At 34.6% G+C, this 18292-nt stretch overlaps 2 protein-coding genes and 1 long non-coding RNA gene across 3 annotated transcripts; 2 read left to right on the plus strand and 1 right to left on the minus strand.

Annotated features, from left to right (window-relative positions):
* Positions 1-942: 942 nt before the first annotated feature.
* Positions 943-1923, minus strand: LOC131604731 (uncharacterized). The gene has a single exon (XM_058877154.1). The coding sequence runs from the start codon at positions 1921-1923 to the stop codon at positions 943-945; it is 981 nt and encodes a 326-aa protein (XP_058733137.1).
* Positions 1924-6817: 4894 nt separating this feature from the next.
* Positions 6818-7247, plus strand: LOC131606671 (large ribosomal subunit protein eL38z/eL38y-like). Its single transcript, XM_058878843.1, has one exon. It carries the CDS (start codon positions 7035-7037, stop codon positions 7245-7247), a length of 213 nt encoding a protein of 70 aa, XP_058734826.1. The 5' UTR covers positions 6818-7034.
* A 5765-nt stretch (positions 7248-13012) lies between these two features.
* On the plus strand, positions 13013-17364 carry LOC131606672 (uncharacterized). The gene is made up of 2 exons (XR_009284963.1): positions 13013-13134; positions 17071-17364. It is a non-coding gene; the product is annotated as an uncharacterized LOC131606672 (long non-coding RNA).
* Positions 17365-18292: the final 928 nt, after the last annotated feature.

The following is an 18292-nucleotide window of genomic DNA, read 5'->3' on the forward strand; positions in this document are numbered from 1 at the left end:
TACAACCCTATGATCAGACTAAATTAATAATAGTCATTAGATCAACTAGACTTTATTTACTTCATAGTCTCTCTCTAGCTAAAGTATTATAGACGTCTATCATGTCAAACTTGGAAATTAAGGTGTTGAAATTTGGATGAACCAAACCCTCGGTAAGAAAGTTAGCTACATGTTCTTGAGAGGGAATGAGCAGAAGTCTAAGAGTCTCTTTATTCACCGTTTTCCTTACTAGATGACAATTTATATCAAGGTGTTTAGTTATCCATGGGAAAACAATGTTTGAAGCAATGTGAAATGCACTCAGACTATCACAGTATAACATTGGTTGCCTTGTAGAAGTAATGTGCAAGTCTTTAAGCAAATGAAGCACCCATTCTAGTTCACAAGTGGCAGTGGACAAAGCTCTGTACTTTGCCCCAAAGGAAGGCCTAGAAATAGTTGGTTGCTTATTAACACACCATGATATTAAGGAGGAACTAGTGAATAATCAATACCCTGAAATGAATTTCCTAGAATCATTACATTTTGCCCAGTTAGTATTGGAATAGCCCAGTATTTGCACTTCAGAAGTTATGGGAAATAATAGTCCTCTGCTATGGTAGTGCTTCAAATATCTAACCACTCAATACAACAATCGGCTTATGAGTCTTCTGTAGGCAGCTATATCATTAAAAGGTTTACCATTATCCTAATGCAGTTTGACATAAGAACCAAGAGAACTTGCAGCAGGTTTAGAACCAAGTAGAATTTTAAAATTAACAACCCAATAAATCATCTCAATTTGTAACAGACAAAAATCCAAAAAGCATAGTAATTTTACCATTTTAAAATAAAGTAAACACAAAAAGTCAAAAGTGAAACATGTACTGATAATGAAAGCAACCCCACGTGAAAAAGCTTACTCTCAAAATTCAAAAAGTTTCACAAACGTGTTTTTTCTCTCTATAGAAAAATAAAACACTCCATCGAAACAAGTGGGTTTTCAATTGACTCTCCCTGCGAAACGATGTCGTTTTTCTCTCCCACTTCTTCACTGGAAACGATGTCGTTTTTCTCTCCCACTTCTTCACTGGAAACGATGTCGTTTTTCTCTCCCACTTCTTCACTCTCACTCTTCTTCTCCGTTACATTACACACGATGTCGTTTTTCTCTCCAACCTCTTCACTCTCACTCTTCTTCGCCGGAGCTTGTTTCCGGCCAACTCCGACACCTACTTTACCCGACCCTCCGACTGTACGAGAACACGACGGAGACCTAGACCTCCTGCCGGAACCCTCACCGGAGTCACGGCGAACAACGGTTGAACCTGCATTGACTTTACGGTTTGCAACGGAACCGGATTCTCTTCCACGAACTAACCTAGACCCGCTCTTTATTTTCTTCTCCGGCGACGGTGACGGTCTTCTAGCCGGTGATTTTACCCTTCGCTCATTTCCACCGGTGACGTTTGCATCAGCTACGAGAGGACGCTTTCTCGATGGAGATCGATTCCACTTGTGAGTCGTCGTTCTTGGTTCTCTGCTGCATGGTTTGCTTGTTGCTTCGTCTTCTCTTTTCTCCGTAACAGTAGCAGTGGTGGCGGTAGTGGCGGTGGAGAAGCTCTCGGTTACCGTGCAAGATTCTGAAAGCTGAGAAACTAGTACTTCTTCTGTTACTTTCTCTGTAGGAACCTTAATTTCGAATTTCTGAGATGGGTTTTGAACTAATGGCGTTTGGGTCTTTGTTTCTGGTATCAAAATTGGAACTTGGGGTGGTTTCAAAATGGGTGTTTCAGAGAGAACTTCTTTGACAAATTCCTCTTCTGGTGGTTGTGGTGGGGCTTCTTCATGATTTGATTTGGGTGGTGAGGATGTTTGGTGGGGTTGAGTGTTTTTGAGGGAGTTTTGGTTTTTGGTTGTGGCTTTGGTGAAGCAACAACCCATTTGGAATTTTAGATTAGAAGAGAAAGTGGGTTGAATATACAAAAGTGGGACAGGAGTGAGGAGAAGTGAGAGAAGACAGTGTTGGAGTTCGAAAAGATTTGGGTTTTGAAAATCTTAATGACACAAAAATACAAAAGGGTAACGGCTATTGTGTATTCAAATGTGGTTGGTTGGTTGGTTCCTTTTGGAAGACACAAAGTTTATTCGAGGGAAATTTCTTTACCCACCTCCTAACCTTTTTGGTCACCTCTGGTGAATTTATCAAAATATTTCCTGTTTCGAAAATACATCTCCGAAAAAGTGCTTTTATTGGAAAAAATGTGTTTTCGGAAATGTATTTCCGAAAACGTGTTTTTTTTATGAAAAACACTGATTTCGGAAATGTAATTCCGAAATAAAGTTGTTTTCTAGAAAATTGGTGTATTCGGAAGTTCATCTCCGAATTCACCCCCCTTGGAAGAATTCAGAAATGTACTTCCGAAATAAGGTCTGAACAGAATAAAAATAACAAACAACAACAATTCGCTTTATTTAATCGAATGAAGATTACATCGATCACATTACATAAGATTAAAGTTACATATTGTTAAACACGGATAGGTGAGGATGAGTCAATATTTTGATAACGTCGTCCCCCGATCTTTGAAGCTTCGCTCGATCGGACCCTTCGAAGAAAATCGGTCGAAAGTTGTCCACAAAACCGCTAAATCTTCGTCGTTCTTGATCTCAAAAGGTGTGAATTCAATGTCTCCGTCGTCGTTAAGCGATGGCGAGCGGTACTCGAGCTTGACAACCTTTCGATTTTCCGGATATTGCAATAGCGTGTTGAGCGACGTTATCAACTCCGCAAACGGCGTGTCGCGTGAGAAGCAAAATTCGAACGGCATCGGGTAGCCAGTGGTGAAGTAGACGAATGCTAGGTGGGGGTAGGTTTGTGTCATTTATGTTTTCTGGTGTGAAGAGGATGAAGAAGAGTGTGTTGTATTTATAGACTTATTGAAGCAATGATGGCCCAACAAACCTTATCCTGCATTCAGTGGTCTTTTCGGAAATGAACTTCCGGAAATTGGCTGAAAACAAGTATATTTCAGAAGTTCATTTCCGAATTATGTAGAAATATAGGTGAATTTTGCATTTTGTTGATTGCTGAGTGTTTTGTGTAAACAATACCAAAAGCATTCAAAATAGACATAAATTAGACAATGATGACATAAAACATACTTATATTATATATGTATTGAATCGGTCCGATTTTACATGGTAAACGATAATACATACAAAAACGGTCCTTACAAACAAAAAACGGTCCCGAACAAACTAAAATTCACCGAACCAATCGATGGCTCCTAAATCTAAAATAGGTATCTTCTTCAACCGCTCTATTTTGCTCACGCTCTTGGCTCGTCATTTCTTCAAACTCCGCCATTCTTGAAACGAAAGGATCCGGCCAAGTCTCCGCCTCATTTGAATGATGTGTCGTCCATTGACAAAAAGTAGCCGGTATAGAACACCCCGGTTTCAAAAACACTTGGACGAAGTGCCGCGATCTTAGATACCCGATGCATATGATGCGGCTCGACGCGTTCAATGGCGGTTGACTATGAAGTGGAAAGAAAGTCTCACTTAGTCCAAATCTCGTCAAATCGACACACACCCGATCATATGCACTTGTTATTAGATGACCCATATCGGGGAATGACATCCACTTCGAAACCGGAGCGATACCGGTAAGTGATGGAACAAGTGAATCATGAAGTTTCGCAAACTTTTCTTGATTTTCATATAGTTGGGCGTAGATGTCCCGATGCGAAGTCAACTCCGAAAGAAGTTCCCGTCGAACTAAAGTGTGATTTTCTTCCCCTTTACCGAGCAAACCCGCAACGGCCCGATATCCACAATTGTCGTCGTCTCCAACATCAACGATGTTATCGATATATTTGTGCATAAAAAGTGGCATCTCATCAATGTAGATAATAGGTGATTTTTGGATCCGCGGTGTACGAGGTGGCTTCGAAATGCGGGCTCCTTTGTTACCACTACACTTGGACTTTGGTGTCGGTGAATCCGGGAACAATGCATCAACATGTTCAAAATAGGAAGGAGATCGTTTTGCTGATGTGTCTTCTTGTGTATTTTTGGACTTTTTCGGTGCACCTTTCGTTTTAACCGGTTGAGATGGCGGTTTCAAATCGGTGGTATCCGGAAATGCAATTTTTCGTAATTGTTCTTTTATGTGCATTTTCATTGTGTCATCCGCATTAGCAAACTTCTCCATTATCACTTCCAACTCGTCGGAGATGGTGATTTTGGAGACATTTTCTTTCGGCGGGTCAAAATCATCAAAACGAAGCTTCTTCCAATAATCAATTACCTCATCCATGCGTATCGGTGAATTCAACTTCATTTTTTTGAAAGTATACAAGCACATGGAAGGCTGTATGTCCGTCTAATGGTGCACCCACATAAAGAACTATTCGGACCCGTGGTCTCCGCCCGCTTTGCTTCATGAAACATAAAATTCAAACCCAAACGGGATATGTTGTAAATCAATTGGGAGAATAGAATTTGGCCCTTAAATCGATGTTCCATAACTGTCTTGCTCCGACCGAACGATGTTTGAATTTCATTGTGTTGATTTTGGAGCATTTGGTTCACGGTGTCCCATCCCCGACACAAATCTCCCTTGCTATCACCCAACCACCTCTTCAAGACCGCATGTGCGGATTCAACTCGGTTAGTCGTGGTGCAACCAAGATGTCTAACTCGATTTGTCCAAGCGCACACAACTTTTTCCTTGACTTTGTCAAGAATGGTGGATTCGATGTAATGACAAAAAGTCTTAATGGAACCGCACAAAGACCTAAAGTGTACCAATTTCTCGGTATACACCTCTTCGGAGTGTGCATCTAAAATCTCCCTCCATGCCGCCATTATCCTCTCCACAACAACACCGGCTTTGATAACTTTACAGTTTTCATTCGGCCTATCTTTTGTCCCAACCGCGGGTTTCAACTTACTTCTCACGTTGCAAGTTATGTGATACCGGCAAAGTAACGCGGTCGATGTCGGGAAGACGGTATCGACCGCATTCATCAAAGCATTGTCCCGGTCGGAACAATGACGTTTGGCATAACCTTTTGATCAACCAACAAAGACTTGCATATTTCCAATGCCCATGTAAAGTTTTCTTCTTTTTCACACTCCAAAAAAGTAAACCCGACCGAATAAGTCTTGTCCGTCGAGGTCACACGGACTATCTCTAGAAGAGGAAGCCTATATTTGTTTGTCTTGTACGTCGAATCCATGACAAGAACGTTTGGAAATGTGTTGAACAATTTGATACTTTCGGGATGAGTCCAAAAAATATCACGCACCGTAACTTTGTCCTCGGACGTTCGGAAGCTTGACACGTATTGGTTATCGCCTAATAGTTTCAAAAGTTGTTGCATTTCTGACCGAGGGCCCATTTTCAAAACTTTGAGATTGTGTAGTTCATTGTAAACTTGCTTTATATTTGAAACGTTATCCGGTTTTTTCCGTTTCAAATCGGCAAGTATGTTGCGAGGCGCCACTTTAACTATCGATAAATCCGAAATCACAATCTTCTCTTCGCGGGACAAACGACATGCCATTGGATGCCCGTGTAACTTGGCATCCGAGGCATGATTATGAATTCCACAAATGACGCTTAAACGCCACAAATCATCAACCATCCGAGTCGCGCGCAACTTAAACACACCCGCACTTTCTCGATCCCGTGCCTTCGTGTTTTAACAACGAAAGATTTCCGCCTACTATTTCCATTGTCGGACCTTAAAATAATAATTCCAAATTCAAGTTTACTAGCTTCGTTACGAACCCAATCAATCAATTGTTCGCGACTAGCGAAGCTCCGATCATTTGTAAATTTATGCCGAACATCAATCGCATCGATCATCGATTTAACATCGATACCCGGATCGCTACTAACGTTGACAACTTCCGCTTTAGCTACTACGTCGTCGTGCACAATGTTGTCCAGATGCACCATACCTAACATATGCAAAAATTAGCAAAATTGGCCAAAACTGTTTTTTACTGCCAGGGCTTATTTCGGAAGTACATTTCCGAAATTTGTTAGGTAACATATTTCGGAAGTACATTTCCGAAATTTGTTAGGTAACATATTTCGGAAATGAACTTCCGAACCATCGCAGGTTTCAGCAGAAAATTCATCAATCAATGTAGTGAAATAGGGGATGAAATGAGAGATGTTTACCTGAAATTGTAGCTTTCTATGCTCCCTTTAACGTGATCAACGGTTTGAAACTTGATTTTGAGACGAAAAATGGATGGAGATTGATTGAGTTTTGGAGAGGGTTTGGAGAAATTTTGGAGAAAAAATGATGAAATAGTGAAGGAGGGAAAATTGTATATGCAGATATATTTTCGGAAATGAACTTCCGAAATACTCCCTTTTTTGAATTTTCATGCATTTCGGAAACGCATCTCCGAAAACACCACTTTTTTGGTGTTTTCGGAGATGCATTTCCGAAGTAAAAAAAATCTAAAAAAAAAAACTACTTCGGAGATGCATCTCCGAAGCAGGGGCAAATGGGGGATTTCGCTGGGGGTGACCCCCATAGGGAGGTGGGTAAAGAAATTCTCTATTTGAGGGAGATGCACTAGTGTAATAATAATACTACTAGTCTACCTCTACTATACTATCTACTATCTACCCAAAACCTGTCCATTTTGCCATTCCCTTATAATTTCTTTACCCATACAAAAGGTTAATCATGTAATTAACAAAATAAAAAATAGAACATGTCAAACGTTGTGTTCTCATTAGTCAGTTTTTTTCATATCATTTATCTGTCACAACATTTTCATTCTCTCTCTCTCTCTCTCTCTCTCTTCCATTTTCTCTCGTCTCCCCTCTCTTCTCCATTAAACCCTAGCCGCCGTCGGCTCTTTCTCCGGCCACCACCACCTTAAATGAAAATATTAAGCCCATTTTCATATTCCCCATCTCACGGGTGTCACAAGGAACGGGTTGGATTTTTATTTCGAGCGATCTCGCTGTCGCCCATCGCCTCTCCTTCTTCGATACTCGCAAAACAACCGCATCAATGGCAAAGCAGATCCACGAGATCAAGGAATTTCTCTTGACGACGCGTAGAAAGGACGCGAGATCTGTTAAAATCAAGAGGAGTAAGGATGTGGTACTGAAGTTCAAGATTCGTTGCTCGAAGTATCTGTACACGCTGTGTGTGTTTGATACTGATAAGGCTGATAAGTTGAGGCAATCTCTTCCTCCCAGTTTGATTGTTCAAGATCTGTAGATTGAGTTCAGTTTATCGGTTTTGTTTTACATTTTTTGAAATTTGAAACCCTAGGTTTTGTGACTTGGTTTTGTGTTATTATAATTTATACTTTTATATGATTTTTTTTGAGTCGCTATGTAAAAAAATACGATTTCTCTTCTCTCTCTCTCTCTCTCTCTCTCTCTCTCTCTCTCTCTCTCTCTCTCTCTCTCTCTCTCTCTCTCTCTCTCTCTCTCTCTCTCTCTCTCTCTCTCTCTCTCTCTCTCTCTCTCTCTCTCTCTCTCTCTTTTCCAGTCCTCAAAACCCTAATCATGATTCATGCATGATGATTATGATGACAACAACATTTGGATGACATATAGAGAAGGAAATGGAAGACGAAGCTACTGCTTTGCGTGAGATGCAGGCCAGGGTCGAGAAAGAGATGGATCTGTGCAAGGTGATTCCTGTTTGTCCCTATTAAGATCTTTGTGTTTTTAGTTTTATGTTATTTTTGTACTTTATTTTTCAAAAATTTCTGGTGTGTGGTTTTGAAAATTTTCACATCATGTTTGCAAGCAAGCAATCACACGTTTAGCGTTTCTTCTAAATTTGAATTGTTCTATTTCAGGCTTGATGGCACCAAGAATGCATATGTTAGGTTGACGCCTGATTATGATGTGTTGGATCTAGAAAACAAGATTGGTATTATTTAAGGTAATTGTTGGTTGTGTCAAAGACAATTTTTATTTTGTTAAGGTTCCTTTCTTGACCAGCAAGAAGCAGTTTATTATAGTTTTCGATGATTTTAAAGTTCTGATATTGTTTGCTTCTTTCAAAAATATTACGATTACTATTACTATTGTCGTTGTGTTAGCATTAGTAACATATGCAGTTGCACGAACCTTCTACGATATTGCAGCATTGGATTCACCGTGCATTGATCTTAAGATCAGTAAATTTAACCAACAAAAATTACTTCAAAGACTCAAATAATTAACCGTGCATTGATTTTGTAATCATGCAAGAAAATATTATTCAGTACTTCTGGATGAGATTCTCATGAAAATAATGTGTTTTCCAGGAAAGTTTATATAGTTGCAGGTTGCGGCAGCTGTCGTCGTGGTAGGCTATGTCCATCATGCGAATGGGTGGTGGGACGCACGTACCCTAGACCCGAACCGAAGATGACCTAACTGTTGGTTTCTGATTTTACTATTTTTTAGTTATATTTAGCTGCTGAAATGTTTTAAGTATTTTTAGATGATTCAAATTCACTTCATTCCATGCTGCCTAGCTTCATAAATGCAGGGTACAGATAGAGATAAATGAACAAAATTACATCCAAGTTCAGGTACTATATCAACCCGTGTTTCATGTACAACCAACTACGTAACTCTGGTTTTTAAGCCTACCTCATCTAAATATGCTGATATAATCCCATGCTTTAATAAAGTGAATGTCTAAGCCAAAATTAAGTCTTATCAATTTGGCCAATTGCTTTTCAACTGTTTCATAAGTTACAATTTAATTCAATTCACATCTAAGCCAAAATTAAGTCTTATCAATTTGGACTATGTCAAAAAAGAACTTTACCAATTCGGCAACTATAACTGCGACGAAACTCAACTTCGTTTACCACTATTGAAGGTTTGTCATGTGCTTTTTCTGAAATTTTTCCTGTTGTAACAAGTCAGATTCGAAGTGACTTAGGCAAGTCAAGTTTTTTTACCGCGGGTGCTATATCAGGTTGTATAAGTTTTTCAGGGTTCATAATGTTGGGTTAATATGCTGTTAGTAATTAACTATTTTAGAGATGGAATTGAGGTAATGTTGGGTTAATATGTTGTTAGTAATCATCTATATATAAATGTTAAATTGAAGGTTTAAGGGCTTCAATGTGAACTTTGAAATATAGCTTGGTCTTAATTTTGTATTTCCTTCTGCTTTGGAATTTGTGTGTTGTCTGCATTTCTATTTTTCTGCTGCTTTGAACTCAAACATTAGCCATAGTATTAGTGCTGCCAGAGATAGGTCATTTAGTTGCCTGTGAAAGTGATATCAAATCTCTTGATGTTTCTAACAAGTAATATCAACTTGCTGGTGTTTCACATAAGGTAAACTTACGCTTTTGATCTGAAATGGTGAGAAATGTCTGTTATTTTCACTTGCAAATATTTGGACTCTGTGTATAGGATTTTTGAAAATAACTAAACCAGGTCAGTAAAAGGGCTCTCTTTGTTTTTAGTGTGTTTATATTCAATTGAATAAAATGCATATATGTAGCATGAGGTTGATACAACATATGTGTACAAGCCAATATGCAGGACTGTTTCAGATGCAGTTCATGTGCTTAATGTAATTGTTGGGTTTGATCCAAGAGATTACGAAGCTACGAAGGCAGCTGCGAAGTTTATACCTTCGGGTGGTTATAAGCAATTCCTCAATAAACAAGGGCTTAAAGTAAAGAAAATAGGTGTTTTGAGAAATCCGTTTTTTATTCCTTATAAGGGATCCAAAGTCATTTCCATTTCCAGATTTTCATTTTCACAAATTAGTATGTGTGTCGGTGTATGTCAATGTTTCATAGGTATTTGATCAGTTTAATTTTGGTAGTTTAACAGTGAACTTTTTGTGTTTTTTCTTGTAGCAGGAAAAAACTGATGAGTATGAGCAAGATTTCTTTATGGCAGTAAAGATGATGGACCTATTGTCAAAAAATGGGTTTGAGTGATAAAGGAAAATCAATTGGATACATTGTTGGCCATAGGTTCCAATGTTTGAAATTGGAGGTTATCCTGCAATCACTGTCCCAGCTGGGTATGATAGCCAAGAGATGCCATTTGGAACTTGCTTTGGAAGGTTAAAGGGAACCGAGCCAAAATTGATTGAGATTGCTTATGATTTTGAGCAAGCTGCCAGTGAAAGGAGGCAACCCCCTCGCTTTTTGTTCACATGAAGAAATTTAAGGATGGTGCCGGACTTGACTGATGTGTTTGTGGTGATTGTAGATTTTGATTAATGAAAGTACAATATCGCATAATCATGATTCGTTGATGTATATCTTTTACCTTAGTTTCTGCAATTGAATTGTGGATCTGATTTTGAACTAACAGTCATCATATCTTCACTCTAAGATTTTCAACCATTTCAAGATTTCATTTATTTTGCTCAGGTTCTTTTATTACTCATCTAATATGATATCTTGTATTCATCTTTAAATGATCTTTCTCAGTGAAATTTGCAAACATGCATGCATACATATACATACCCCCTCTGTCTCAATTATATACTTCTTTTTCTTCTTCCATCTCGTCTTATATAACAAGGAACCGTTTTGTTATATTGGTATCAACAAAATGGAAATGGATTTCAATGCGGTTGGAGAATGCAGCTTGAGAATATCAATTGTTTCACTATATCTTTGGGATATGTTCAACTATTGGAGGAATTGCCTTTTAAAGTTGAAAGTAGGGGAGAAATAAAACAGGAGTATTTATTTAATTAGAAATAAAACAATCTTATTTAGAATGGATGTTTTTGTCTTTTTCTATAATTTAACTTTAATTAAATATATACATTTTATTCATTTGATTTTTAAACATTATATAAGAATGTGATAATGAATCTGAACCATTGGATTTTAAAATAAATAGTGGAGATTATGGGTGAATCTTTTTTTTCTCTCTCCTACATTTTGAAATAAATGATGTAGGAGAGAGAAAAAAAGATTCACCCATAATCTCCAGCATTTATTTTAGGGTTAAATACGTTTTTAATCCCTATAAATATGCGACCCTGCATTTTTAGTCCCTATAAAATTTTCCTTCAATGAATGGTCCTTATAAAATTATTATGCACCTAGTTTCAGTCCCTACTGTCAAACCAATGTGTATTTTAGAATGATTATTTTGCAGACGTATTCATAATGTTTTAAAAAGTTCCTGGAAAAAAAAGAAACTCAAAATTTAATTTCTAAGTTGAGATTTTCATTACTTTTATCATTATTTTTTGAAATTTGAAAAATTCATATTTAATTCTTCTCGTTTTAAAAAATTCTAAAACTTGGTAAATAAATATTTTCCAGTATTCTAAACATATATAAAAAACAATTATTCAAAAATTTAAAAATTAAAGGGTAATTAAACAGTTTTTAAAATTTTAGAAAATAACAGGGACTGAAATTGCATGCATAAAAATTTTAGAAGGACGATTTATTGAAGAAAAATTCTATAGGGACTAAAAATGCAGGGTCGCATATTTATAGGGACTGAATACATATTTAACCCTTTATTTTAAAATCCAATGGTTCAGATTCATTCTCACACTCATATGATATGCCCTTATATATATATATATATATATATATATATATATATATATATATATATATATATATATATATATATATATATATATATATATATATATATATATATATATATAGGAGAGATCAAATTACACCCGAAGAGTTACACCACGAGTTACACTCGTTCAATAACTACATTTCGAATTAATATTTTTTAAATTCAACCGTTGGATTGAAAGATAATATCATATAGATCATACCTATAAAGTTTGAGCTTAATCTATAATGATTTACTATACGATCAAGATATCCAAAGATTAACGTCAAAATGAGCTTTCATATAACGTTAATTTTGATGTAATTCAATGACATAGTAAAGCATTATAGATTAAGCTCAAACTTTATAGGTATGATCTATATGATATTATGTTTCAATCCAACGGTTGAATTTAAAAAATATTAATTCAAAATGTAGTTATTGAATGAGTGTAACTCGTGGTGTAACTCTTCGGGTGTAATTTGATCCGTCCTCATATATATATATATATATATATATATATATATATATATATATATATATATATATATATATATATATATATATATATATATATATATATAGGGCATATCATATGAGAATGACATATTTATATGAGAAAATGAGAATGAATCTGAACCATTGGATTTTAAAATAAATGGTAGAGATTATGAGTGAATCTTTTTTTTCTCTCTCTCTTGCATCTTGAAATAAATGAAGTAGGAGAGAGAAAAAAAAGATTAACCCATAATCTCTACCATTTATTTTAAAATTCAATGGTTCAGATTCATTCTCACATTCTCATATAAATATGTCATTCTCATATGATATGCCCTATATATATATATATATATATATATATATATATATATATATATATATATATATATATATATATATATATATATATATATATATATATTTAACATCAATACTAATTCAATTTAACGTCAATACTAAAAAATAGATAAATAAAAAAATAGCATCATATATACTATCTTTGCTACTAATTCAGTTTAAAACACTTTAGTGAGAAAAACTTTTAACATCAATTGTCGAATGGTTATAGAATAATTGTTAGAGTGAATTACGTTACAGTTTTTTGACATTAAAATTGTTATTAAGCGTTTTGGAAATATTAATCGGAGATTTTAATATTTTTAGTATTAGAAATATTAATGAGCTAATATTTAGCGTTTTGAGAATTTTTCGAGTAATTAAGATTAGACCGGAAATATGAGGCATTGAGTAATAAGTCGGTATATTAAATAGTCGGATTTTATTTTAGTGAAATTTAAGTGGAAATATTATTTTTACATTAAGTGTAAAAATTAATTTGGGCTTATATTATGATATCTTTAAGTATTAAGGGGTGTATTTTAATAGTGACTAAATGGTGGTGGTCTTTCTATTTTGAAAAGTAGTAGTTTAGAAGAGTAAATCGAGAAAGAAAAAAAAAAGAAAAGAGAAAGGGGGTTAGGGTTGTGAAGAGGAGAAAAAGGAAACCCAAAAGTGTTGTTCTCGAGTGCCATTTTCTCAAAATCTCCATTGAAATTCCTTAAAGTTGTACTCAATCCAAGGTAAGGGGGGATTCTTACTACCTAAATGGAAATATGATGGATTTTATGTAGATTTGGGGTATAGATTATTATTGTGTTGTGTTAATTTTATTCCTATCATTGTTTGAATTTGTTGTTGTTGGTCGTTGAAATTGGAAATATTGTGCATACGAGGGAAAACGAAACAAAGTAATGAAAAGAGGGAAGCCACTTACTGTTTGTTCATGTGAATCCTTTGTGAGATTCGATTATGTTATTTTTCATTCAATTTCATACCTATGCCATGTTTGTTTTCATGTTTTTCATAATATTATTTAATACATATAATGACTTTATTCTATGGTAATGAAGCATGATTATGAAATGATAATATAATAGTATAAAAATAATGGAAATGAACAATTATGAATGATTATATAAATGAAACAGTAGATAATCAACGTGAATGATAGAGTAAGAATTAGGATTAAATAAGTATTTTAGATATTAAATTAAGAGTAGAATTTATATTAGTATTTTATTTTATAATGCTCTCTAGAATGTTCTTAGGATCTTTAAATGTTGTTGAATTGGGCTTTAATTAGTATTGGGCCTTTAGTTTACTATCCATTAGATTATTATATATATGTAATGTCTTTGACACTTGAAAAGCAATCAAGAAATGAAAAAGTCTTTATTTTCTTAGTCTAGTTTTATTGTCTCTTTTAGTTTACAGCTTTTATTAGTTTTGTTAGGGTTCCAATCCAACTTCCTAACATTGGTGCTTTCATTCTTGCACTCATTCTCTCCCATGGAGTATTCCAACTACACACCCCTATTTCATCAATGGAGCATTCCTCCAACCCATCCTTATTATTCCACTGTTTCAACCACACCACCTTTATCATCTAGCCTATGCAGATTATACCCACCATCACATATTCCACACATTTCATACCCTTCACCTATCCCATACATTTTACACCAACAACAACCTCAGAATTCCATTTCACCATCAGAAACATTTTACCAAGAGTTAGAAACTCTAAAACAATATTTGATTGAGTCTCATGAGATTTCAAACAAACATAGAGAGGATTTGAAGAAAGATATTCAAAATCTTTCAGATTCATTCAAAAACTCACAAAAGTTTTTGAAAGAGAAATATATTCAGAGATCTAAACAAAAACAGCAGATGGAGGAAGAGAAAGATGATATTAAAAAAAATTATGTTTCACAAAAATCAACTCCGGCGAGCATTCCGGCAACACATCCGACGAAAAATCTGGCAACATTTCTGACACCGGCAAGATCTATGACGTCATTTTCGGAAACGTCTCCGACAGCATCTCCGGCGAGATCCCCGGTGACTCTTCAGCCAGAAAAAGAAATAATTTTTTTTTCTGATTTACCAAAATCGTCTCTGGTGGAGGTATTCCTGGCATCCGCACCGACGAATATTCCGACGAAACTTCCTGATTTGTTACTTCCTCCGGCAAAACCTCCAGATCAAAATTTTTATTTTCAAGTTTCGTTCACTGTTGTATCTCCAAAATCATTTCTCTCGCCTAAGCTACTTGACAAAGTATCATTCCTACTTTTGACACTATTGCCGCCTCCAAAACCACCAGATCTACAACATCTATGGAGAGTGAATTATGTTATGATTTTTTTTAATTTTGGATTTAGATCTGAAAAAAATGGAGAAAGAAAAAAGAAGAAAAATGATTTTGCAGAAGAGAGAAAGAAGGTGGAAAAAAAATGGAGAAAAAAAGAGAGAGAGAATATTGACAAAAAGCTTGAAGAGCAATTTTTTTTCCTTGATTCGTGCCACTGTTATCTCCCATCACGTGAAGATATTGGTTGAATAGTACATCCACCTTTTGAAATTGCTACACTACATGACAGCTAATGAAGTACTACTTCTTATCATTTCAATACCACATGATATTTATTATATTTTCACTAAAGCTGCACCACCCATCATTCACTTTGGCCACGTAGACTTTAGAAAAAGAAATGAAATGGAAGTCTTGTCATTTCTTTTTAAATAAACATCTCTTAAAAAAAAAAAAAGTGACATTATTGTTACAACCTTGAGGACAAGGTTGTTTTTGAAGAGGTGAGTAATGATAGAGTAAGAATTAGGATTAAATAAGTATTTTAGATATTAAATTAAGAGTAGAATTTATATTAGTATTTTATTTTATAATGCTCTCTAGAATGTTCTTAGGATCTTTAAATGTTGTTGAATTGGGCTTTAATTAGTATTGGGCCTTTAGTTTACTATCCATTAGATTATTATATATATGTAATGTCTTTGACACTTGAAAAGCAATCAAGAAATGAAAAAGTCTTTATTTTCTTAGTCTAGTTTTATTGTCTCTTTTAGTTTACAGCTTTTATTAGTTTTGTTAGGGTTCCAATCCAACTTCCTAACATCAATAGCAATGATAGAACAAAATGTATTTCAAACAGTCTCGTTTGACCGAAATAACTGAATTAAACGGTATAATTAGTTGTCCGAAATTTGATGAAAAGTTACGTGGTAGCTAAGTTTAATTAGTAGATTAACGTCGTGGTGTTATTTTGTTGAAATTGTGATATTTTACGAATCGACCAAAATTGTGTTTGATTTAAATATTCTTTATAAATAAATGTTGATTTTGTGATGGAAATTGACACAAATTTTAGGAATAGAATATAATGGAATTGGAATTAATATAGTGTGATATTAATCGGTTGATTAAATTAAATAGTAGAATTAATTTTAATTAATTGGAATATACTTAGACTTGGATAAATTATTCGGTTTATCGGTAAATTACGGTATCTTGAGAATTTGACCGTAATCGTGATTTGGTTGAATATTTATGTTGAGAATAATATATTGCTATGCCAATGATGTTGTCTTGATAAATAATATTATGTCTAATTGAATTAGTTGATAATTGGAAGTTGATTCGGTTTACTTGATAAATTAGCATGTTGAGATTATCTTACGAATTGATCAAAAATTGTGGTTTTGATTTGGATGACTTTGTTAATATGTGAAATTGAGTAATTATGCTGATGTGCCGAAACGTGATGATAATTGCAATAATCTTGATGATATGCGACTTATATATTTGTGACGATTGTGTTAACACACGAAGTTGTATGTTTGTTGTGATATGCCGAAGCATGAGGATATATATGTAATGACTTGTTTATATGTGAAGTTGTATAATTGCGATGATGTGTCGAAACATGACGATGTTTTGTGATGATTTGTAATACATGATGTTGTATATATTTGTGATGATGATTTTGTGACTAAGTGAAGATGAAATATTATGGTGACGTGAATTACCTCGTATAGATGGTAATTGATTGTGATATAGGCTTATGCTTCGTGACGATATGTGATTGTGATGAGTATGATGTATTGTCTTGTTTGTCGGGTCATATTTCATATGCATAGTCTGTGATGGCTTGAATTGGCAAACTAGTGACGAAGGCTTATGCCTTGTGCCTCTGAATTGGGCAATTGGTGACGAGGGCTGAAGCTCAGATTGGTACCACATGCATATGCACAATTTAGTCGGATTTTAGTCGTTGTCCATTGTTGTTGGTTGGAGGTGTTGATTATGCATTGCGATGCTTATATGACGATATAGATGCTTATATGTTGACTTGTTGAAAATGCTTCTAGATTGATAATGACGCTTATATGTTGACTTGTTGAAGATGCTTATATGTTGACTTGTTGAAGATGCCTATGTGTTGACTTGTTCACGATGCTTATATGATGACTTGTTAAATATGTTTATATGTTGATATCATGACTATTCATCGATGAAGTTCTTTGTGTTGTTTATATTGATGTTGTGTGAGGCGATGATTCATTTATATTCTTTACCTAATATATGATTTATCATAATCCTATTTATATAGTTTGATATCTCACCCTTGCTGCTGATGTTTCTCCTACCATAGGAAATGGGCAGGTATTCAAGTATAGCTGTGGAAGTTTGTTGCTTCATCAAGTCTTGTTGGTGTGTCGCTCTGATACGTAGCACTCGGGGTTTTTTATATTGTTGTTCTTTGTTGTTAATGTTTTAGTTGTTGTTATTATAACCGTTGAATCCAAGTTGAATAATATGAAGTACTTGTTATACTTCCAAGTTGTTTGAGTTGAATAAAGCTGATAGTTGACTATTATTCGAATGTTATGTATCATTGTTAAATGACATACAAGTTGAAGTTTTAAGTTGATATGTGATACTCCAATCTGTTGTTTGAAATTTTAAATACTCTGATATTTTCCGCATTATAATTTCGGAGTAAAATTGGGGTGTTACAGATACCATATGATTGGTCCATATGCACGCTTCACTTTGTAGCATTAAGGAGGATAGTGCTATAAGGGAAATTGATTCAGAACGCTATATCTTCCTATAAAATGAAAAGTGGAGGGACTTCAAATGTTTTCTTGTATCGAGTAAAGAAAATTGGAGGGGTGGGGGTGGGGGGGGTGGGGGGAGGGGGATGCTAGACTAAATAGGGCTCGAATCTACATTATTATTGTTATGAGTAGTACGATTCAACCAATTAAACTATAAATCTCCATATATCTCTCAATTTTCTAACTATATTGTATATCTAACATATAATTTAAAATAACATTTAAAACACTAAGACAATTGCATTCAACAAAACATTTAAAATTTAGCATTCATTCACAATTTAAAGACATAAACCATATACATCGAATATCACATCCAAAATATTGCGACCATCCATAAATTAAAGGCATAACATGCCATTTACATCCAAAAGACATAACATGACATTAACATATACTCCCTTCATATGAGTATGACAATTAAATTAAGATATGACAAAAACATTATTAAGTTCTTAGACATATGAGTAATACCATGATTCCTTTCGTCCATCTAATTCTTATCAATTAATATTAAATTAGTCCATAAATTTATCTAAAATTTATCAAATAAATCACTGTATGAATGAACAACTCTAGAAATACATTTATCAATCTCTATGCAATTGACTATTAATTATCAAATAGGTATCAGTAAATATCCATTTTTATATCGTATAAATATTTGTTTGTATGAACAACATAAAAATTGAAATTTAGAGATTTATAATTCTCCTTGGTTTGAAAGGTAAAGCGTTTAAGGTACCGTAATAG

The sequence above is a fragment of the Vicia villosa genome, linkage group LG5 (assembly GCF_029867415.1).
Source record: "Vicia villosa cultivar HV-30 ecotype Madison, WI linkage group LG5, Vvil1.0, whole genome shotgun sequence".
NCBI classification, from domain to species: domain Eukaryota; kingdom Viridiplantae; phylum Streptophyta; class Magnoliopsida; order Fabales; family Fabaceae; genus Vicia; species Vicia villosa.